The sequence below is a fragment of the Rattus rattus genome, chromosome 3 (assembly GCF_011064425.1).
Source record: "Rattus rattus isolate New Zealand chromosome 3, Rrattus_CSIRO_v1, whole genome shotgun sequence".
NCBI lineage: Eukaryota > Metazoa > Chordata > Mammalia > Rodentia > Muridae > Rattus > Rattus rattus.
In genome coordinates, this window is record NC_046156.1 from 69,411,020 (window position 1) to 69,435,321 (window position 24,302).

The 24,302-nt window shown below is 42.4% G+C and overlaps 1 protein-coding gene across 6 annotated transcripts in view; it reads left to right on the forward strand.

Annotated features, from left to right (window-relative positions):
- The window catches only part of Trim2 (tripartite motif containing 2), a 113,153-nt gene extending 89,744 nt beyond the window's left edge, over positions 1-23,409 (forward strand). For 4 of the 6 annotated variants that reach the window (XM_032898167.1, XM_032898171.1, XM_032898169.1 and 1 more), the window contains exons 7-12: positions 3,793-3,896; positions 4,186-4,353; positions 9,793-9,973; positions 11,121-11,191; positions 16,260-16,400; positions 18,844-23,409. In XM_032898167.1, coding sequence (XP_032754058.1) covers positions 3,793-3,896; positions 4,186-4,353; positions 9,793-9,973; positions 11,121-11,191; positions 16,260-16,400; positions 18,844-18,996 — 818 coding nt within the window. In that variant the 3' untranslated portion in view covers positions 18,997-23,409. The remainder of the gene's footprint in view (positions 1-3,792; positions 3,897-4,185; positions 4,354-9,792; positions 9,974-11,120; positions 11,192-16,259; positions 16,401-18,843) is intronic. The other 2 variants (XM_032898168.1, XM_032898170.1) reach the window with 1 other exon arrangement.
- Positions 23,410-24,302: the final 893 nt, after the last annotated feature.

A 24,302-nucleotide genomic window follows, 5' to 3' on the forward strand; every position in this document is an offset into this window, starting at 1 on the left:
TTATCTGGCCTGTTTTATAAGTGTGCACTATGGTTGCCTGATGACCCTCCCTTCCTGTGGTTTTATTTACAAACGGGGCAACAGACACAGGCTGAGGGCACCCCATGGCCAGACACAGGCTGAGGGCACCCCATGGCCAGACACAGGCTGAGGGCACCCCATGGCCAGACACAGGCTGAGGGCACCCCATGGCCAGGCCAGACACAGGCTGAGGGCACCCCATGGCCAGACACAGGCTGAGGGCACCCCATGGCCAGACACAGGCTGAGGGCACCCCATGGCCAGACACAGGCTGAGGGCACCCCATGGCCAGACACAGGCTGAGGGCACCCCATGGCCAGACACAGGCTGAGGGCACCCCATGGCCAGATGCTCAGCAGAGGTGCAGAACCTCTTTTCAGCAGAGTGCTTTGTCCCACTGCTCTGGTGACCCAGTGCTCGCAGCTTTCAAGAACTCCCTCATTCATCGCAGAGGGAAAGAGTCACCCTGCCCTGGATTCTGATCGGATTAACATGGAGTTTGACGGAATGTCTTCCTGCCCCAAATTCAGGTCTTTGCCATTTCTACTGGTGCTCAGAATCGTGGCCTTGTTTCTGTACAGCACAAAAACATGTCAGTGTTTTGGGAGCCTCTGTTTTTTTTTTCTTCTAGCATCAGCTGTTTGTTCTAGAAAGCAAATGGAATCTTTTCACTAATACCATTTTTTTTCCTATTTCCTGGTACGCACTGAGTCTTCTAGAAACACAATGGCCTTTGTCTTTAGCCAAAGGTTAAGTGAAGGAGATCCTCAGGCAGTGTTTGTCCCTGCCTGTATCCGAAGGACAGCAAATCAATGTTCATCTACTCTCCTCAGGTGTCTCCCAGCTGCCTTTCTTCTTCTCCTTGTCATCAGCCGCCCCATGGCTGTGGGGACATTGCCCATCTCACATATGCAAGGGTCTGATAAGTTATTTCTCTGTCAGTGAAATGACAGATTAAAGTGCACAAAGGCAGGTTTATTGGGAAGCTGCTCACAAGCAGGCTCACTGGTCCCAAGGAGGAGGCCAGGGAAGTGGCCCTGGGGTGGGAGTCACAGGGGAGGGGGAAGAGAATGAGAGAAAGCACTCTAGCAGAGACAGAAGAGAGAAGAGAGACCAAAATGACTGGATTATGTAGGCAAGAGCTTCGAGGGGAAAGAAAGCCCACTCCCTGGCTAGAAAGTTCAGGGCAGAAGGCAGGGTATACACTGTAACAGGTAGGGACTGAGGAATGCTGGGAGAAACTGGAGGCTGGGACCACCTTGGTATGCTAAATATACACCTTAGCTTTTTGTCCCAGGGTCTGAAACCCAACTGGATTTACAGTATTGGGGGGGGGGTGTTGTCATTTCTTTGTTTCTGCTCCAATCCCAGTTTGTTTTTTTTTTTTTTTAAGGCTCTTGCTCTTTTAAAAAATGTATTTAGGGCTGGAGAGATGGCTCAGTGGTTAAGAACACTGCCCGCTCTTCCAGAGGTCCTGAGTTCAAATCCCAGCAACCACATGGTGGCTCACAGCCATCTGTAATGGGATCTGATGACCTCTTCTGGTGTGTCTGAAGACAGCTACAGTGTAGTCATATAAATAAAATAAATAAATCTTTAAAAAATGTATTTATTATTAGTGTGTGGTGACATATGCCATTGACTGTGTGGAGATCAAAGGAAAACACGTGTGTGTGTGTGCGTGTGTGTGTGTGTGCGTGTGCATGCGTGTTCTGTCTTTCACCTTTATGTGCTTCCAGGGCTTCAGTCCCAGTTGCCAGGCGGTTGGGATTGACCTGCTGACTTACTGAGACACCTCATCCACGGGCCCCAAGACTCTTACTTTCAAGTTGGTCCTGATACCTCCTTCTGATAATGTCCTAGTGTTGTTTATCAATTTTAAATTGTATTTATTTATTTTGGGGCAGGGACTATCTGTCCCAAGCCATTCTCCTTCTTTCGCTCCTCCTGTGCCCAGTTGTTCAGCCATCAGCAGGAGAGACCCCAGACAAACCGCACGGGTGCATACCTTTTTAATGGGCCAGCCGCACCTTTCTCATCTGCATGACCAGATATCAACTCATTGTTTCCATTTCCGTTCTATTTTTTTACTTTTCTATTTGTTGTGAGCCCGACTCTCACAATTGTCCAGGCTGGCTTTGAACCCCTGGGCTCCAGCAGTTTCCCTGCTGGGCTCCATTTGGGAACCACAATGCCCTGCTTTCACACATCAGTTTTAAAACAAGCTCCCTCATTTTACATTCATGCCTCTTGCCAAGGTCCTATGGACCAAGTGATACATTTAATGAACTAGGAGTTTCCTTCATGGTGCAGGGCTTTCTCTTTGGGGATGTGAGGTTTTTCTCTCTCGTGCTTGGAGGCACTAGACACAGAATAAGTAAACTTGAGAGGGCCCCTGACTTTGGAACAATGATGGTCACTGGGATCTGGTGAAAAGCAGCTAATCCAAAATGGACCTGCCCGGCCCAGCAATTCTGTCGTTGATTTGTTCACATCAGCCGACATCTGGGGACGGCTAAAAATTATTCCATTACTCTTTTTTTTTTTTTTTTTCTTTTTTTCGGAGCTGGGGACCGAACCCAGGGCCTTGCGCTTCCTAGGCAAGCGCTCTACCACTGAGCTAAATCCCCAACCCCCCATTACTCTTTTAATAGAAATTAAATTATAATTTATTTTTCTCTTTAGGAATTAAAATTTGAGCTTCTTTCTAGGACACACTCAGGCATTTTACCTGTTTCTATCCATGAATACTGAAATAAGTTATTCAAATTTTTTAAAAAAAAAGTGATAGCTGTTAACACGCAGATATATATTTTTACTTTTCTTCCCTCTCTCTCCTTTTTCTTTGTAATAATCAAAGAGTCCAGTGGTCAAGTTTGACCTTAAACCCAGCACTAGGGAGATTAAGGCAAGAGCAAACTCAAGGCCAGTCTGGACCACACATAGTAAGACCCTGTCAGCACGAGCATGCACACCCATGCATCACACACATGCACACGCACATATACACACATACATGCATACACATGCACACACGCAGACACACACACATAAACAACACACACACGCACACACATGCACACACACACACACACACACACACACATCACACACACACACACACACACACACACACACACACACACACACACACACACATGCAAGGGGTGAGATAGATATCAGGAATGTAGATAGCCACAGAAGTTCAGAGCCTTAGAAAAGAATACGGATGTGGATCCAGCGTGGGAGAACCAGGCTGCTGGTTCACGACATCTGTGGCTTTAGGGTGCATTGTGTACTCTGAAAGACAGATGCCCGGCTTCCTCTGACAGCTGCTGAGTAAGAGTGAGATTTTGACAAAACTTTTATATACACTCCCATCTTGTAGCTGAATAGTTGGAATATTTTTATTATTTCTTTGTGAAAGCTGAATATATTTTAACAGTGTTAATATTCAGCTACAGACTAAGAAAATTAGCATTTGCCTAAGAATGGTTTTTGCAAAGACCTTATTGGTCTGAAAGCGAAGGCCAGCAGTTCATGGATTAAGTCATAAGGGAACCCACCCCACCCCCCACTATATATCAGTGCAGAGACTGTGGCTGAGGCTCACTGAACACCGGCTTAGCATACACACAGCTATGAGTCCATCCGTACAGTGGAAAAGAAAAAAGACAATATATTCTCATGCTACTTAGGGAAGCTTGGATTACCCTTCTGTTAATCTAATTCTCTATAACTTAATTTCTATGCTTTTCTCATTTATCTTAGGTACCAAAGGAAGAAACAAAGGAGAATTTACAAACCTGCAGGGTGTGGCTGCATCTACGAGTGGAAAGATATTAATTGCAGATAGTAACAACCAGTGCGTGCAGGTATAGCCCCACATGCCTTCCTTTGACTGTGTGACTAGAGATAGGTGTGTATTTCTTTACTTTAGATTCAAGATAAAGAGTATGGGGAAGGAACAAGAGAAGTATGTAGACTTCTGTTTTAAGTGTGTGTGTGTGTGTGTGTGTGTGTGTGTGTGTGTGTGTGTGTCGGGGGAGATTTCTTAAGCAGCATGGGCAGATCCTGATCTGCAGTGCACTTCACAAATGCCTTTCCTGCCCCAGTGATTTCTGAGCTAGCTTAGATTCTAACGGATGTAAATCTGTTGTACAGATCTTTTCCAATGACGGACAGTTCAAAAGTCGTTTCGGTATCCGAGGTCGATCCCCAGGACAGCTCCAGCGTCCCACAGGGGTAGCGGTGCACCCCAGTGGGGACATCATCATCGCAGATTATGACAATAAGTGGGTCAGCATTTTCTCCAATGATGGGAAGTTTAAGGTAAGAGCGACTACTATTTGAACACTAAATAGTAGAAAGAACAAGAAATATGACATTAAATTATGTTTTCTTGGTTTAAATCCAAGCCATTAGTTTATAATTCATCATATAGGATGATCAATCTCAGTTATATTAAAGAAGAGTAGCTGTGATAATTTTATAAACTTGCTCTCTCTCACCCCACATGCATGCGCACATATATAGGCACATATACATGTGTATACATACACATATGTATATATATGCATACACACATACATGCTTACCCGTTCATGTGTATTTTAAGTGTGATTTATTTTATAAAGCTTATTTGCTTTAAAAATCATGTTTATCAGGAAACTATATTGGTTACCTTAATTTGAATTTAAAAAAAATACTCCTGCAAAGGGTTATAAAGAGGCAGTTTATGATTCCCAAATTAATTTCCAGACTGCCTCAAGGTTTTTCTACTTCCTCAGGCCTGTGGTAGAAAACCTGGGAGAAGCATCATTAAAATGCACTTAGCTCAAATTTAAAACATACGCAGTCATATTGAGGAAAAAAGCCAGAGGCACAAGAGCTGTCGGTTGTAAATCATTTGCCATAACCTGAAAAGGCAACATTAACGAATGTCGCGTAGAACTAAGAAGGAAAAGAAAATGGATAGGGATCAAGCCTGCACCCGGGATCCTGTCTCCAGACTTGTGCTACTGCCCTTCTATCCCTTCTTGGCAAAATGTAAAAATGGCGTCTCTGTTGGTCAGCCCTTTATTGTTGAGACAAAATGCCTAAGAAAACAAACTTAGAAAAGATTTAGTTTGGCTGACGACTTTGAGGCCTTCAGTCCACAGTCACTTAGCTCTTGTGCTTTGTTTCTGTGGCAAAAGGAAGCACAGGATGGAGGGAATCGCTGAGCCCACGGCTCAGGAAAGCAGAGCAAGCCGGAAGTGAACGAGTCCCGGAAGTGAACGAGTCCCACAGCCTCCTAAAGGGGTGTGCCCCAGTGATCTCCCTTTTTTCCACTGGGCCCTACTGCCTCCCAGCACCAGTGAGGACTAAGCCTTCGACACCCGGACTTTGGGTATATTCAGGATCCAACCCTAACAGCTTCTGTTTCTTCTTAAGTCGTCAGGAACTAGTGGAGCCCAGTGGAGTCTCCTCTCCGGTCTTCCCAAAGAATCACCGTCACTCAGACCATTTTGTGCCATTATTCACAAGCCTACAGGGCGCTGGGTCAAAGGTCTTTCGGAAGATCGTGCGAACTGTGCTTTGTGCTGTCTCTCACCCAGCCTACCAAGGCTTCTAATTTATTTGACAACAAGAACTTTAACTTAGATCAACCCCTAAAATCCCACTTCTGGGTTTTACTAACTTTTAGTCTTTGGAAAAATCCCATCATTTCTCTGAGTATTTAAAATTTGGGATTTAAAAACATCTATCTCATAGGATTTGAGTACAGATTAAATGACATTTATTTCTGGATTTTATATGGGTCTCATCTAAGACATGTTTGTTTTTTCTCATGCCTCTTGTAATCTTTTCCAAAACATAAAGTTTGGGTGACCAGCTGTGACTTGGGCTTCGTGGCCTAATGAAGGTGTTTACTTGCCACCACACCACTCCTTTTCTGAAGGTTTGGAGTGTTTTTCCTAATTCGTTCTGGAACTTTCTCTCACTGATTAGAAGCAGTGGAAGGCTTCGGGTTGTCATGGTTACTTCATGACATTTACAAGATGGTATTTATGAGATGAGTCACATTTTTTTAACTCTTCGATTAGAACCCTTGCTTTATGTGAGGTAATACCTTTTCAACCTAAGAAAGTAAAAGGCTGTCCACTTTAACACTGATATTACATCTTTTTGTTCCGCTAGAACCTGACAGCTCCATGTATCCAGTCATGGGTACAGGAAGCTCTCATGCCTTTCTGTATCTTCCAACAGCCAACCGTGACAACTCTGGTAGGAACATGGAGAGAACTGTTTGTTGTCCTTTAGAGGAACTCTAGTTTGGAGAGAACCTGCTTACTCTTGTTTTAGACTCTGGCAAGACAATCAGCAATCTGTCCATTCGGGAGCAAATACAGCAGCAGCTTTTGCATATTGAGCAAGAGTTTGCTAGTTAAGAGAGAGAGAGAGAGAAGGGCTCCCTGATTGAGATATTTTCCACTCATGACTTGATAGTTCAATACCCATCATAAATACTTGGAAGAACTGAAATCCTGAAGCTGGGCGCTGTTGGTCATGAGTGCCTTAAACACTGTGAAGTGCAGCCAAGACCTTGGAGCGCTCCTGCCCCCTAGAGGACAGAGAAGGATATTGCCTGTTGCAGCAAGAACCTTTAGGATAGATTTTGCTTAGACCCCATTAAGATACAAAGAGAGTGCATAAAAACACTTGAGCGCTGTACAAACTTCATCCAGGTAGGCAGGCTCCAACATAGTGTCAGGGGATTACTGTTTTGCTTCTTTAATGGGACAGTGAACTCAACAGTGCAGCTGACTTCCCTCTGACCACGGCACGGTCTTTATATTTGCTCCTAACTATCTCAGATGTGTAGCATCTTTACTACCGTTTTTATAGACATCTGGTTTGTAGTCGAGCAGTGATCCTTCCCTGCCCCCTTTTATGTTTTCCCTTTCATCTTCCCTCATGGTTTATATCTTCCAGACTGGCCGGGAGCCTTTTGTAATCAGAAAATAAAATTAAAATAAAAAATACATACATACAAAACACAAATATGGTGACCTTTGCGACCACTGTATTCTAAATGTCTCAACTTTTCCCTCTTCAGCGTGAAAGCCATCTGTTGAGTTAAATGCTCTCGTTTAACTGTCTCCTACCAAGATCTGAAGTATGTTTCTTACTACTCTAAGTTAGCGGGGGAACTCGGGGAGGCCAAACACACGGCTTCTTATTTCACTTTGTAGAATTCAGTGCATCTGAACTGGAAACAATAGCGAGGGGTCGGGGAAATCGACATTTGGTTTCAGCTTTAAGTTGTGCTTGTAGATCTGCCCTGGCCGGCATCCCATGGTAGAACTGAGATAATCCTTTGGCTTCTGTTTTCATTCTAGATAATTATCCACTTGGTATTCTATGGGTGAGTCACCTGAATAACTACTGTTGTTTGTAACATTAAGTAGTGGTGTATTAGGCGGTAATGAGCAGAGTGTCAGCTCTCCTTTTGATCTCTCCTGATACCTTCCTTTCAGTCTTGAAAGAGCGTGAGCGATTTCCTTACATGCCATTATGTTAGAGCCTCTTTGATCTTCCGGCTTCGTTGCAGCATCAGAATCAAACTTACACAAGAGATTCCCTTGGCCTAAGACAAGATGTTTCCCTTCAACGTAATTGTGTCTCCCTGCTCTAGGGCAATCTCACCTTAATCTCCATCATTGGTAGACCTGGAGGAATAAAGAACCACAGGAGAAGTCCTACTCAGAGAAAGTTCCATCGCTGTATTAGGCAGTGAAGAGTACATTGTAGGAGGCTGGAGAGATGGCTCAGTGGATGAAGCTTTTGTTGATTTTGTAGAGAGAACCCAGCACCCATGTTGGTGGCTCACGACCATCTGTAACTCCAGTTCCAGGGGATTCGATGCCTTCTTCCAACCTTCGAGGTCACCAAACACACACGTGATGCCCAGACATACATGTGGGCAAAATACTCATACACATAAAGTAAAATAAATAACTCTAAAAAATTAAAGTGTACATCTGTGGCTCGCAGATTTCTATCAGGCAGTGCTTAATGGAGAGAGAGGGCTTTATAGCAAACATATGAGGTGTAATCAGTGAGGAGTTAGTTTTTTATTTAAAAGATAACACAAATAGGCTTTTAAAACACGTGTAGAAAAAGTATAAAATAAAAGGTAAGAGTTCCTTTTGCCACCACTGATCCTCCCCCTACCTCACACCTCACCTCCCCCACACCCCACACCCCCATCACTACTTCCTAGGCTACAGACTCTGGTGTCTTTTCTTCCCAGAATTCCAATCTCCATATGGGAATACCGAGACCCAAGATTGTTCAGGTTTTTCCTACAAAATGATGCAGTTCGAATGTCAGCCATGAACACCTTTATATCTCTAGTTTACTATAAATACTCTCGATCTTTATGTCATCTCTAGATAACTTATACCTAATACAACACAAATGCCATGTAGATATTGGTTGTGTTGTATTGTTTGGGGAATAGTGGAGAGGGGGGATCCGCATGTGCTCACTAGAGATTTGATGTGAGGTTGATTGAGTCTATCGAGTCTGTATAAATGCAGTATTAAAGTATATGGAAATGTGCTTAAAAAGATCTAATGCTTTGCTCTTGCTGTGGAAACTGAGAGGATTTAGTCATGATTTGGTAGCTGGGAGGATGGCTCAATCTATAAAATACTTATGGTGTAAACATAGGAGCCTGAGTTTGATCCCTGTAACATACATCACCTTCCTATTTAGCAAGCTCAAAGGCAACGAGAGACTCTGTCTCAAAACACAAGGCATCCGTCCCTTGATAAACAACACCCAAAGTTGACCCCTGGCCTCTACACACATGTAACACACATATACATTTACCTTCCCACATACATACATACATACATACATACATACATACATACATACATACATACGTATATGTATATCTAGGCACACACACAAATAATAACCACGATTAGGTTAGCTTATAAAAATTCTAGACTTCTGTTTTTTTAATGTAGTAAACAAACGTCCATTGAGTACAACTTTATGAATCAGTAAGTGTGATAGGCTTTGAGCACGCAGTGGTGGGTGGGATCGATGTGACTTCCAACCACGTGGAACTTAACGAAGTTTAATGGCACCTGCCCCAGATTTTAGTGCTGAGTATGAAATGTAACAGCAATGGTAATGGCTACTATTTAGCGACCATTTACTATTATATAACATTGAATATTTTTATGTTATTTATTAGTTGCTTTTTTAAAGGTTTTAGAAAGAAATATAAGGAATCCCAAGGTTAAAGGAAGTGAGTGAATCTGTCTAACTTCCGACGGTCTCAAATCAAGTGACAGGAGCAAGATGTCTTTCTCTAGACCCTGTACTGTATCATCGAGTGTCCATTTAGAAGGGCACTGTGGTCTAAATTTGGTGGCAAATGTCTTTCTTTTTTTTCTTTTTTTTTTTTTTTTTCTTTTTTTCGGAGCTGGGGACCGAACCCAGGGCCTTGCGTTTGTTAGGCAAGCGCTCTACCACTGAGCTAAATCCCCAACCCCGGCAAATGTCTTTAAAAACAAGCCTTTTATATAAATGCCTGTAGCAGATGATGGATATGGCAGAGCCGTTTTTCTGGGACAGAGATAACCTTGGTCGACGTGGTACGCAGAACATTCGAGCAGATGTTTCTCTAAGACAGCTAACTAGCTTCAGATTGTTTTCTGGAATGCTTTGAACTTTGATGTATGTTTCTGTACTTTTTTTTAACAGACAAAAATTGGATCAGGAAAACTGATGGGGCCCAAAGGAGTTTCGGTGGACCGCAATGGGCACATTATTGTGGTGGACAACAAGGCATGCTGCGTGTTCATCTTTCAGCCCAATGGGAAAATAGTCACCAGGTTTGGTAGCCGAGGAAACGGCGACAGGCAGTTTGCAGGTACACTCGATGGTAATATGTGAACCCCCTTCTTTTGCTCACACTTGCATGATGTTTGAGCATGTTGAAGGTGCCCAGTTCCCCGGTGTGCCCGCCATCTTTAGGGAGAATGCAGCGGGTGGAGCCAGAGCAGGGGGCGTGCCGGGGGCGGAGCCAGAACAGCAGCAGTAAGCAATGAAGACACTTATTTGTCCTGAGAAAGCTCAGTTAAAATGGCAGCCTTTAAATGGTTTCTACCGGTGGCTGCTCACACTGCAGACATTGGCTTTTTAAATATTTGTATTAAGTGAAGTAATACATCTTAAAATAAAATATTTACCACCACCACCACCAACAAAAAACCCACAAGTGTTTGAAGACCAATGAGCGACAGTTTCCCATGGCTGCAGTTTTCTTTCACAAGCCTCTGGATGGGGGTTATTTCACTTTTGTGGGTTACTGTAAGAGAGCAGGAGTATAGAATATTTGCTAAGAGCAGCAAAGGCAGTCTTTTTTTCCTTCCATTTTGCGCTGTGCAACTTTGCAATCACACGCTTTTTTGGTTGTGCACATCTGCAAGAAAAGGCTGAGCACGGTCCATTGATTTTCCTTTCAAAGGATGCTTGGCGCGATTTCCGAGTTCAGCTGGCATTGTCTTTCTTTGTGTTCATTCTCTCCTTCTTTGTCTGGCCCAGATTCTGAACAGTCACTCAATATTATAAAATGCAGGCTTTCTGCTCAGTTTTGTTTTTTGTTTTTTTTTTAAGGAGAAAAATTATATTTTGGAACCTCTATCCCAGAGCGGAGAACAGCGATATTTTTCTTTGTAGGATTCCTTTATTTCCCTACTTAGTGGTCAGAGGGGATGGGTATGGCTTACGGAGGGCAGTGCAGAGAAGGGTTGCTGGTACTTCCTGCTCACCCTACTTTCTTAGGGCTGCGGCTTTTAAGCCTTGGTGGGGTGAGGCCAGAGCAGACAGCTGAGAAACATGCTGGATCCAGTTTATCAGGAGCTAGAAGTCTGGGCGAGTGACTGTCCATGGACTGGGGCTTGGGCTCTTTGTTCTTTCTTGTTAATTAAGTCAATGTGTAGCCTTGTGCTGTGCTGCAGCAACTGCTGTGTTTGTCATTGTGTTCGCTGTCAGAGCCCTCATGTGTTTCTCCCCCCGTTTCATTGCAGGTCCCCATTTTGCAGCTGTGAATAGCAGTAATGAGATCATCATTACAGATTTCCATAATCATTCTGTCAAGGTACTATTATCACTCCAACTGTTGTTAACTCGGCATTGCTTGCATGGAGAAATTGGTCTAGTTGTAAATAAGAGACAACACTGTGCAGACACTCAGAACCGAATGGAGTAAACCTGATCTGTCTTCAGCTTCAACACAAAGGTTTTAATGTGGAATTCCATACTGGTGGATAAAATAAGATGGCTGCCAGTGTCTTAATTGGAAACGGAGATGAATGAGGATGAATGGAAAGTTTGTAAAACAGTTGCTCGGACATAAAGACAGAACTTTCTGGAACTCACTTGCCACTTCAGTTTGTTGATAATCAATACACTAAAAATTCACTGCTTAGATCTTCTGCACCATAAGGTCTTTAAAAACCAAGTGTTAGAACTCCGCTAAGGCAACAGACTCACAGGCAGGTCGGGAGTCAGTCAGTGTCCATCCACGCAGTGTATCAAATATTTATTTCTTCCAACATTTTCTTGCACTCAGGGCAACATAGAAAATAATGGCCTTGATGGCATGGTGGTGGGAGCCTTTAATCCCAGCACTGGGAAGGTAGAGGCAGGCAGATCTGAGTTCGAGGCCAGCCTGATCTACAGAGTGAGTTCTAGGACAGTCAGGCTACACAGAGAAACCCTCTTTCTCAAACAACAACAACAAAAGAATAGCTTCCTCTAACAATTCAGTGCATCTATCTTACTTTAAGATCCCTACTTTGAGTTCTTGTTATGGGAAAACTGAGACATACAGTGATTTGATATATTTAGCGGTCGTGGGTAAGGCTTCTCCAGGAAGCATGCATGGTCTGTTGACGGTATGTGGGTAGTCATGCCAGTATGCTGGCAAGTATATTCTTCTCAGGGTTGCATTTGTTTCTAGGGTTAGTTTTTTTTGCTGAAGGTCAAACCCTGGTATATGTAAAGCCATGGGTTCAATTTCTGAGGGGTGGGGTGGGGAGCGAAACAAAAAAAATGTATAATTACCTGCTTTCTGTAATTAATATTTCTGTAATTGGTATTTCAAATAATATCGCTATTCATTATAAAGGTGAGCTAAAGCTTTTCTTACGCTCATTTAAAATTCCAAAGTGTATTCGCTTTAAAGGACACCTAATAAAGAAATAGCACAGTGAGGTAGGCCAACAGCCAACATTGCACTTTGAGCAGCCCAGTTAATGAGAACTTATTAGTGTTGGTAACTGGATATGCAAGTAAGGGGTCGGAATGTCGATCCCATTGATTTTTCCTCTCCTAAGCTTTTTTTTCTGCTTCATTCCTCAGCCTATCATCTTCCTCTGAGTAAAAGGAGAGGCTTTGACCTTTTGAAGGGAAGCTAAGTCCTCTTGCCAAAAGTAGAAAACAATGGGCGGTGGGGACAGGCAGGCTGAGGGGAAGGGATACACTGTTGCTTTTCTGTTGCTGCTCCACAGTAGCTGGTTTAGCCGTAGGAAATCAGTCAGCAGTAATCACATGCAAGCTGCTTTCTCTGTGGACACTTCTCCACTGGCAGGGTCTGTGTGAAAGGAGAGGGACACAAAGTTTATCTGAATGGGTGCATAAAGAAATGGAAAGTAGAGGGAGCAGGAAGGCCATGGTCACACTTCCGCCATCACTCAGCGAGAGCAGACTCCTTCTTTTAACCACAGTAAGAGGAAAACCTAGACAGACCCTAGCAGCAGGAGGTCAGCATGCCGGCTCCTCACTGGCCTCACCACTGACTGTTGTGCATTGCTCTTTCCATTAAGCCCCACTGGGGTCTCAAAACTTTTCCGGCCCATTAGTCCAGTGGGTAAACCAACTGGTATCAGTGTGTGGAAGGACCCCTAGTTGGCACCCACTCCTAGAAATAAATAAAGTCCTTGTAAGTAACGAGAAAAACGCAAAGCAGATAGCAACTCCTGAAATGCACAGAAATGACAGAAGTGCATGTTTCTAGAAGGAGGAGATTTCCTGAGGGCCGGGTGATGTAACTCAGTGTTTGTCTTAGTTATGGTTTATTGCTGTGAACAGACACCATATCCAAGACAACTCTTATAAAACGAACATTTAATTGGGGCTGGCTTACAGGTTCAGAGATTCAGTCCATTATCATCAAGGCGGGAAGCATGGCAGCATGCAGGCAGGCATGGTGCTGGAGGAGCTGAGAGTTCTACATGGTGGAGGCACTCTGGAGAAGGCTGTCCTTTCTGTGCGAGCAGGGTTTGAGCTTAGGAGCCTCAAGCCCACCCCCACAGTGACGCACTTCCTCTAACAAGGCTACACTCCTCCAATAAGGCAACTCCTGACAGTGCCACTTCCCATGGGCCAAGCATATTCAAACCACCGCAATGATACAGTATGGGCTTAGCATGTTCCAGGTGCTGGGTTTAATCTGCTGCACCAACATTATTAAACAACAACTCCATGCACATATAAAAAGCAAAGCTATAAAAATTATCTCAGCTCTTAGATTGTGCTCATCTGAGGAATGTATGAGTAGGTAAATGACATTAGGTGAGATGCAGAATAATTAGTAAAGTTGTAGAAGCGATGACTTCAGGATCTAGAGATATCATTCCAACTATTTAAGCTCACTTTTCATCTTAAGGAAATCATAGCATTTGTTTTATTTTATTTTTCTCTCTGACAATGATATGTATGGGGTTTGTGTCCCATGATACAGCAGTTAGCAGTAACTCTCAATTCAAGTAACTTCTTGCTTAGCAAATGTGAAATCTGTAAGTCAGAGTTAGTAGTCTACTATAGTTTTTTTTTTTTTAATGTTGTTATTGTTTTAGCAGTGTTTTGAGGGACAATACTCTGGGCTGCTATGGTACTATAGGCTTTTCTTTCCTGTGCGTACATACTTCTGATACAATTTAATTCATAAATTCTGTATAGGAACCCGTTCTGTCAGCTTTCTGTTGCTGTGATCCAATACCACAGAATAACAACATCAAGGAGCAAAGGTTTATCTCGGTTCACGGTCTCAGAGTTTCGGTCATAATCACTTGCTGAGACCAAGAGAAGGAGAGACAGAGCTAGGGCCAGGTTATGTATCCTCGACCTATTACTCCAGATAGGCTTAGACCGCCTTCAGCTTCTGTGGCCTCCTATTGGTCCATTCAGCAATGACCCCATCAGTGAATTAATTCATCGATGAGGTCAGAGCCTTAGGATCCACTCCCTTCCTAGAAAGCTCAGCTCTGAACACCCCAGCATTTGGGGACCGGACTTTCACACATGAACCTATGAAGACGCACCAGATCCAAACCACAGCAGCGATGAACAGTGATGACTAATTATAAAATAGAACAATTATAACAGCATCACCCTGTAGTTGTGGTCTGAAGCTGTGAGTTACTTCTGGAACTTTCCATTCCTTTCCTGCCGCAGTTGCAGGAAACTGAATAAAACTGCAGAAACTGCATGCCTTTTGTTTTCACCACAAGATGACTAAGTGAGGTGGGCATGGTGGGCACGCCTGTAATTCCCAGCACTTCCAAGGAAAAGGCAGAAATGTGGGGTGGGGTAAGAGGATCAGGAACTCGAAGCTAGCCTAGGCTACATATTGAGACTCCACCCCAAAAGGAGATGCACTTATGCATATATATATATATATATATATATATATATATATACATATATACTGTATGAAAAAGTAAGCAAGGACCACCAAAAAGATTGTGTGTGGGGAATTAATAGCACAGGTGCACAGGGTAACAGTGTCCTTACCAATCCAAACTCATAATTGCTGGTCTCTGATGTTACAATGTTGTGTATAAGTGGGTATGTGACTAGAATTAAAGAAGCCTTTTAAACTCCTCCCCTTTTTCCTGCCCCTTCTCTCCCCTCATTCCTTCCCCTTTATTTCCTTTTCCTTCCTTCTTTTCTCTCATTGCTGAAGGTAAAACTCAAGGTTTCATGCATACTAGGCAAAAGTGTGCCTGCCACGTTCCCAGCCTGCATCAGGGCATTCGTAACCTATTGTATTAGCAAGAGCTGCCTGTGCTTGTTTCTAAGGAGCCAAGGAGGACTCAAGGAGTCTTTAGGCCTGATCAGTGCTCAAAGCTAGGAACTCTCTGAGGTCCACTGGTGAGCAACCTTTAAAGGTTGCCATGACTGTAACACTTCTTGACTGGTTAGTTAATACTTCCAAACATCTAAGCAGTGCCATGATGGATACTTAAAATAACATCCCAGGAACACCTCAGAGCCATTAAGTATCATATGAAGCATCAAGATACAATGGTTCACTATAGTGTCCTTAGATACAGTGAATGTGTTTAATGTTGTCATTAACATTTTCAGTCCAAAATCTGTAACCTGTATTTGTGTTGTGTGTCACTATTATACAGATATTCAGCAAACCACAGTAACTGATCGATCAATCACACCAGGCATGAGAGACCATCCCCTTAAGAGCTCTGTTCATCCCTCACTTGGAACAGCCTCTGTTGGTTCTAATAGTGAAGCCTATTTATAAACTTGCTATTTTAACTAAAACATTTCCTGAGGGAAAGAAAACAGCCCCTGCTTATCCTTTACCCATGAATATTGTATGTTCACACACATGTCGACAAACTTAATGCCTGTAACCCTAAGTATGACATTCAGCCTTCTTGTGCTTATCATGTTGATATAGTAAAAATGGTAATAAACCATGAATGTTTGGCCTAACAAATACCTGATCCAAACTGAATGGCAGCCCATGCTATAGAAATGCTGTGCTTCTTTTTGGATTTTTATTTATTTAGTAAATAAAGCTACTTATTTGAAGATAGAATAATTTTTAGTGTTGTTCTAAAATAAATATTTTCAGCTTTATTCAGAACATCTTATATAGTATTTTGCAATTTATAAAAAAAGTATTCAGTAACCAGTAAATGGCAGAAAAAGAAGAGTAATTTAATAAATAACACATGAGATTGCATATGCTTTGGGAAGCACAAGCAACAAGCATCTATTATATAGATCACTTTCCTCAGACTTTTCTCAACTCACGGGTCTCGTTATAAATAACTAGCTCAGACAGCTATTTAAAAAAAACAATTTGGTTGGGTCACCTATTTTTAAATAAAAGAGTTTTTCAATATTTCATACAGGTATTTAATCAGGAAGGAGAATTCATGTTGAAGTTCGGCTCAAATGGAGAAGGAAATGGGCAGTTTAACGCACCAACAGGTGTAGCCGTGGACTCGAACGGAAACATCATTGTGGCTGACTGGGGGAACAGCAGGATCCAGGTACCTTACATCTTCTAAGGAGTGTGTTAGGTGGCGGGGATTTTCTTTCTTGGTTAAGTCATAACACCATAGATAATCTCACTGGAGGGACCAAACACCCAAACAGGAAAGGTAGAAAAAAGGTGACATCATTAGCATAAGATCCTCTAATTCAAAGTTGTTATTTATTTATTTATTTATTTATTTATTTATTTATTGTTTGAACATTGTTCTCTTCAGACCCCTAAAGAGCCCATGCATGGGATTTAACATAGCCGTTAAACAAAAAGGTACTGCTTGGATCTTTTACTAGTGTCAAAGTGAAGACTCGAGTTTTCCTAATTGTGAATACAGGCGACAATCAGTAAATTTAGAAAATTATGGTTGTCACTAAGAAAAACAACACACGCATGTGCGCGCGCACACGCGCGCGCACACACACACACACACACACACACACACACACACAAAGAGAGAGAGATTTTCATGTTTCATTACAGTTGTTCCAGACACTCCACACTGTTGTTTATGTTTATTGCAACATTGTTTCTTTTCATTTAATGTGTCAGTTAATTAGCAAACATCCAAACCCAGATGTGGTGACACTTGCCCATACCCCTAGGCACATGGGGAAGTAGAAGAAAGATAAGTAGTTCAGATTGTCTTCATCTATGTAGAGAGTTCAAGTTCAGCTTGACTGACTTCAAACCATATATATGATTTATACTACACATATTTCATTTTTAATCTTTTTCATTTCTTTGAGACATAGTCTATATAGCCCAAGCCGATTATAAACTGCTTGTATAATCAAGGAAATAATTGAAAATATCAGTGTGATGCTTTTATTTCCCATATATATTTCTCATATGTATATATTTCCTATATATATATTCAATCTATTAATCATCTATCATACATATGCTATATATGTATTATAAATTTATATTATATATCTTAATACTCTGGTGTCTGTATCCATAGATACATTCTAGGATGAAGATACATGTAGTGGCTCAGTTGATATAGTGCTTGTCTAGCATGCACAAGGTCCTGAGTTCAATCCCAGTACTGTGTAAGTTGGTCATGGTGGCACAGACATGTGATCCCAGCACTTGGGAGGTAGAGACAGAAAGGTCAACAGCTATGTAGGGTTGACTACTTAGCAAGTTTGGGGTTAGCCTGGACTATGTGAGAACCTGTCTCAAAAGAGAGCAAGTCATGAGATCTCTATCAGTGGTCTCATTGTAGTTGGTAGGAGGGTACTTTAGAAGGCAACAGCCAGGCGAGTTACAAAGGCCCACAGATGCTGTTTACATTGTGTAGCTTCATGGCATCCACCTACTTAGAACTCCACATGGGCTAAATGAAATGGTCAGAAGGAACCCAACCTGGGAACTGGTAATGGAGGAAGCGTTATGAGTCTGGGTTTGTGTCTCTCAATCTCATCACAGCAGAATCACATGGACCATAAAAAAGCTGTTGTCTATTCACATGGGCGGCACACTGAACTATAACCGTAGTAAGATAAGACATGGCAGCCAACAAGTTCAACGCCAGTGACTCTAGTCACGGAGGGAGCAGGGGAGAAAACAAGACAAGTGTAAACGGAGACAAGGGTGCTGTGCTAGGGTCCTTACTAGGACAGAAGTGACAGACTGAATGCGTGTCACAAAGCAGTTATTAGATTGGCTTCCATGACTCAGGCTGTGAGTCCAACTGCAGTCATCTGTCTGCTGGCAAGGCCGAGGAAGTGGTAGCTTCTCAGTCTACCAGGCCACTGCCTCAGCCGTTCCAACATGGCAGTTAAGGGATAGACTCTAGGCCCTGAGCTGTGGTTCTCAACCTTCCTAATGCTGGGACCCTTTAAGACAGACAGTTCCTCATGTTGTGGTGACCCCCAGCCATAATGTTATTTTCAGTGCTACTTCACGGCTGTCATTTAGCTACTGTTACTACTTGTAACGTACTTTTGAAGATAAGGGGTTTGCCAAAGGGGTTGAGAATCACTGCCCTAGAGAATTCTGAGAGAAGCTCAGGTCTTCAACCTGGGCTGGAAGGTTAAAGAAGCTGGGTTCCATGTCAGCAAATGAGGATAGCAGTGGTGGCAGCAACAAGGCAGATGCACGCACCTGCCAGGATAGAAGGCAATAGGCCAAAAGCAGCAACTTCTTTCTCAGACCTCCTGCCACCTAAGCCACCACAAGGAGGATCTGCCCACACTGAGGGAGAGTCGCCCCTTCTCTCTCCAGGTCACCTTTTCAGGAAACACTTTCCTAGAACCCACCTCATCATTGTTTCCAGACCCAGCTAAGTCAACAACCAAGGTTAACCATCAAATACCATGTGTGTACAGCAGCAGCGAGAGCAAGCCCGGGAAGTCCCTTACATGCTTTCTTTATTTTAAATACATGTTCTTCAGTGTATGCAACGTCCCTGATGCTCTGGTTTTATGTTTGTGCAGGTTTTTGATGGGAGTGGATCATTTTTGTCCTATATCAACACATCTGCTGACCCACTGTATGGCCCCCAAGGCCTGGCTCTAACTTCGGATGGCCACGTCGTGGTTGCAGACTCCGGAAACCACTGTTTCAAGGTCTATCGGTACTTACAGTAACCGCGGACAGCTCTGTGCCGAGGTCTTGCACTAGAAACTGGAATGGAGTTCTCAATGTGGGACCAGATTCCGATAGGACTTTCTGTACTAGGAAGAGTCTTTGGTGAACTTTCCAAGGTTATTTCTGAATGTAATCATTTCCTTAAAAACTGCTTATCCAATTTCCGTAATTCACTTTTAGGATTTAAAAAAGAATCTTCTTCTACTGAATCTGTACAAACTGCGAAGTTTTACACCCGTGAACTATGGCTCATAGGACAGGGATTTCTGTAGTTAAACTAATTTTGCAAATCAGACGTTAAAAAGAATTAGTGTATCTGTTGACTGGTGAATGAATGATAGCCTTTGCATAGAACTTCCAAGAACAAAACTTGTAGTTGCCTATTTTATTTAACTTCGATCACAAGACCCAAGGGACCGTCTAACCTCACTTTTACAGTAGGTGTCATTATTCTGGTGACATGTTTTTGCTTATCAACAACCACATATAAATCACCTTAGAAAAATCCAAGGCTGTCTTGCAAGATCCTCCCAGCTCTGACTCAGGGCCCTCTTGAGTTGAGCCCATCAGAATCAATGCAAATCTCCCAAATTTTCTGGGTTTGATCAAAGGTCTTTTCCGTGTGTTCTCTTCACCTTCTCATTTCTGCTCACCTTGCATCAGAAAATGAAACACGTTGTCGGGGAAAACCTGAAATTCCCGATGCTTTGGAAGGCACGTAGCAAACAAAAGCAAGGGGACCCTTTGGTTGCTAGCTTCAGATCAACACACTGGAAAGGAACCGAGAGAAGTCACATCCATGTGCCATGTGTTCATATGTCTTTCCTCTTCCACATCATGAAGCAAAAGCTTTACCTCCTGCAAAACGTCAGCACATGTAGTCGGACTCCAGTGTCCTAGGACAGAGAGCCCTAAGCAGCCCTTAGGAGGACGGACGGTGTCAACCAAAGGCGTGTGATTGAGTCACGATTTCCCCTTAGAGAGCAAGTGTTACCAAAGTTCTGTTTGAGCATTACAGGTAAGGGCATGTTGTGGTTATTTATCATTGTCTAATGACTAGTAGAGGCATTAAAGGGGCAAGTATACATGGTTAGGGTAAGATAGAATGTATTATACATATATATAAATATATAGCCAAGTCCTGGGCGTGTGGGAATAGGCAGCACTCTGAAAGACAGAAGCATTGTCCAGCCATTCTTCAGCACATTCCCTGGCTGCTGCGGTCTGAAGCCGTCCTTGTGGAGTGAGCCCTACAGCAGGTTTCAGGGTTAACATTTTCTGACGTGATGGTGATGTCTGGCTTCCAGTCGAATGACCTTCTTTGTGTTCAAGAAAAAAAGAAAGAAAGAAAAAGAAAGAAAGAAATCGTTAAACATTGAGCTTGAGTTACCCTTCATGTAGGTGTAAATGCATTTTGAGAGCTTTTACCTGTCATACTGTAAGCAAAGATGTGTTCTCTTTCCACTGATTTTCTACTCAGTTCTACCAAATAGGAAAGCGTGTGCGATGATGACTTTGGGATGTCATTCACTGAAAGCACCTTAGATATGTAAAAACATTTCCCTTAGATACAAGTGATGTTTATGGCTTATCTTAAAATCCAAATGTTCTTGATATGAAAGTTTTAAAAAATTTAGAAGGGAAATCTGGCTACTTCCAATGGTCTATTTAATTCATTATGCCCAAATCTGAGTGGAAAAACTTTTATTTTCAGATTTACATTGGCATTTTAGCTTGTTATCACTTTAGTTCTGTGGGGTTTTAAACTATACAAGCCTGTGTGTACTAGATATAAAATTCAACACCAGTTTTAGAGTGATAAAGTAGGACTACTTCTGAATTCCATAAAATGAGTCTTTGACTTTATATTTTGGGTTTTAATTTTTCTTTCTTGGTGCCGGGGATGGTACTCATGGCCTCAGACATTCAGAAGAGCCCTGCAGTTGGGCAGTGCCTACAGCCTAAGCCTTCGGTATGAACTTCAGTGTTCCTATCCACTGCCTTCCTAGCAGGGGCCAGGATTGCATCTATGCACTGGGAGCAGAGAGATGCATAAAAGAGAGAGGCATGGCTGTCCTGTGATAGCTTATACTCTGGAAAGGAGATTTCCTTGTGCTGTGTATTAATAGTCTGCCTGCAGCATTTTTTTCAGCTTCTGGGCTATTTAAAAGAAAGCTTTTTAGAAAACGAGTACATTAATTTTAGTTAATTTTCACAAGCAGAAAACATTTTTTAAGAAGCTGCCATAGGCTGTTTTTGTTCGCTTGCTTGTTTGTTTCTGTGGTGCTGGTGATGGAATCCAGGGCCTCGGGCATGCTCTGCAGCTGAGCTGTACCTCCAGGTTGCAACTCTTACTTTGAAAATGAATTTACCAAACAGGTTTTTTTGTTTGTTTGTTTGTTTTTTGCACAAGGTTGAGATATGTGTGAACTGAGAAATTAACCCATACGCAAGTCGGCTGCGTATGTAAAATCCCCCATCTGGCTTGATAGCTAAATAAGAAATAATACAAATTAGGTTTTTTTTTTTTCTTAACACACAAATACTGGTACGAACTGGAATGAGAAAATAATTTGATTTAGACCTGTTCCACCATCGGCTACTAAAGCACCTGCTGTGGGCACTGCAGGAAACACTACATTCTACACGTGGGTACGTGTGTGCATTCACTGTATTTCTTTGTGGTAAGCATATTTGGGGGAGGGGGGAGTGCTGCTACTAAGATACACATAGACAAGATCTGAATGAAATCTTGTCTCATTTGGTAGGAATGGTTTCTGGTAAACTAAGAAGGATTATTAAAATAAGTGGCTTTTTTTTTGTTGTTTTTTTTGTTCTAGGCTACTGTTACTGTCTAATTGATCTTTGTCGAGTGTATAGAACCCGTCACACATTCACGATGCATAGCACTGAGAAAGTAAGCGTTCAAATTTCCCTTGGGCACGAAGGACAAACAGTTAGGTTTCATAGGTTCGTGGTAGTGAATCTTCTCCCGTCAGAAACCTCCCCTGCTGGACACGGGATGGTAGGGAGTCACTTGACTATCCAGAAACACACAATTAGAAAGTCGTTATGACTGTTTGCTGGTTTTTAAATGATGTGTAAGGTTTTGATGAAACTTTAGTCTCTGTAACCAAATAAGCCCCTGAGTTTCCTAAACTTGACAAAATTTGAGGCAATAAGTAGCCCTGGTCCACGTGGCTGTTGCGCGACTGCTCCCACTACATGTACAGGGTATATATGTCCTCACAGGGAATGAACTGGAATAGTGGTACGTAACTGGGTATGTGGAGCCTCACTCTAAAGGGTTGGCATAAATGCTGTGGTAATTCCTACAGAGGAAACTGGAGAGAGCAGGTCGACACCAGGTCATCTGTAGATCATGACAAACGGGGAACGTCTCTCTATGCATTTGGACTGTAGCTCCCCCTCTCGGCTCACCAGCCTCTGAATAGGGAGGAGGAATTTCTTTTTTTTGGTGAATGCTTTTAAAACAAGACCTTTCCGAGTAGGACAGCATTGAAGCTGCCCCATGCAAACCTTAGCTACTTTTCCTTCCAATCAAAAGTCCTAATACCGTTACTTTATGTAAATGTTGCAGGGTTTTAAAAATTTACAATTATTTTAATATTTTTGATAACTAGGAGTCTAGTATTGCCATAAAGGAAACTAAGTGCCCATTAAAAATTTGTTTGGTATAAATAAATGCTTTCTGGGTTTTGTTTCAAATGACAGTAAGCTACAAATCACGACGCTAATCTTCAGAAACACTTTCTAATGAACCGTGTGGTAGTTGATTGTGTGGCCTGTTTGTGGAGAGTGTATGGGTGCGATTCATTAATACGCTAGAAGAGACTAATAATCAGCTATCTTGTTCCGATGAATGTACGGCACTTCCATTACCTTTCGAAAGCAACACAGCCTTAACCTCAATGCTTTTGCTTTACAACATGGGGCGTTTGGCTATCAACGAAGCGTCCCCTGCTAACGTTCTTTCTTATCATTCCTGACTGCGGCCTTCTGAGGCTGCCTATGAAAATGAGGGTGTCTGTTTCCCTTTCGTTTCTTTGAAGATTTTGTACATTCCACCTTGACACATCTGTCTCACACATTTTGTGTACAGACCGCTGGTCTTGCGTTTTCTGCCATCGATAATGATACAGCCTCCTCATGTGTTCTTTTATGAATTGAAATGCTGACTGCCTATTTAAATAGAACGGACGCTGTGCATCAACGTGTTTGTATGTTCGTAGCTACATACGTACCACAGTATTTTGGATGCTTTAGTCTATAATAAAACTTTAAATTAATTCTGTCTTGAAACACGGGAGAAACAAGATTCGTGTGTGTATATCGTTACCATGCACAAAAATCTCAAATCATTATAATAATAAAGCTTGTTCTCTCTGTCTGCAGACTGGATATTTATTTAACAGATTGTCCCCCTGGATGAAGGAAGGGGAGTGGGAACTGTTCTAGAACATCTAGAAGATTGCAATACCTAGACTAAACTGTTTGGAGTAGAGAAGAAAACCTGAGTACTATTTTTGTTGGTTGTGCTGCTAACCACTAGTTCGTACCCAGGATGTGTATGAAAGAGGAATTGGGGAAATCTTGACAGAATGGGCAATGTGTTTACTTGTAGCCCTCAATGGATTTCAAGATGAGATGGCCTTCTGCTGGCCATGACAGACACTACTGGGGGCAGTGACCCAAGAGGGAGTTCACTACAACTAGTACTTCTTCAATCAAGAATATATTTTGCACAGAGATCATCATAGTAAAAGTTTCTGTATTATATCAAACTGCTAGATATGTATGTACTTCAAAGCCATAAAACCATCTAGAGAATAGCTTAAACAGTGCTCTGGAAGTTCAGTGTTAGGGAGTTTGAGTGTAAGTGGGTGTGTCTGTTCTTCTCACCGGAGCTTATTTCCACAGCCCTCAAATTCAAGAAAACACTTCTCAAACAATGTCTCTGTGTGCCATATCCAAACTGTCATGCTCAAATGTTTTCTACTTCAGAACAGACTGGAACTCTGAAAGAGGTGGTTACAGTTAGCCTTACAAGGAGATATTAAACCAACAGAAATTAGAATAAAGACCCAAATTGACATTCCTGGCTACTGACTATGTAATAATATTTCTTTTATCAGTTCCCATCTTTGTTTTCCACTTTTGTTATTATTGTTCTGGTTATTTTGAGGCAAGGTCTTGCTCTATTGCTCTGGCTGGGCTGGACTTTATCATGTAGATGAGGCTGGCCTTGAGCTTGCGTGGGGCTTCCTGTCTCCCAGCTTTTACT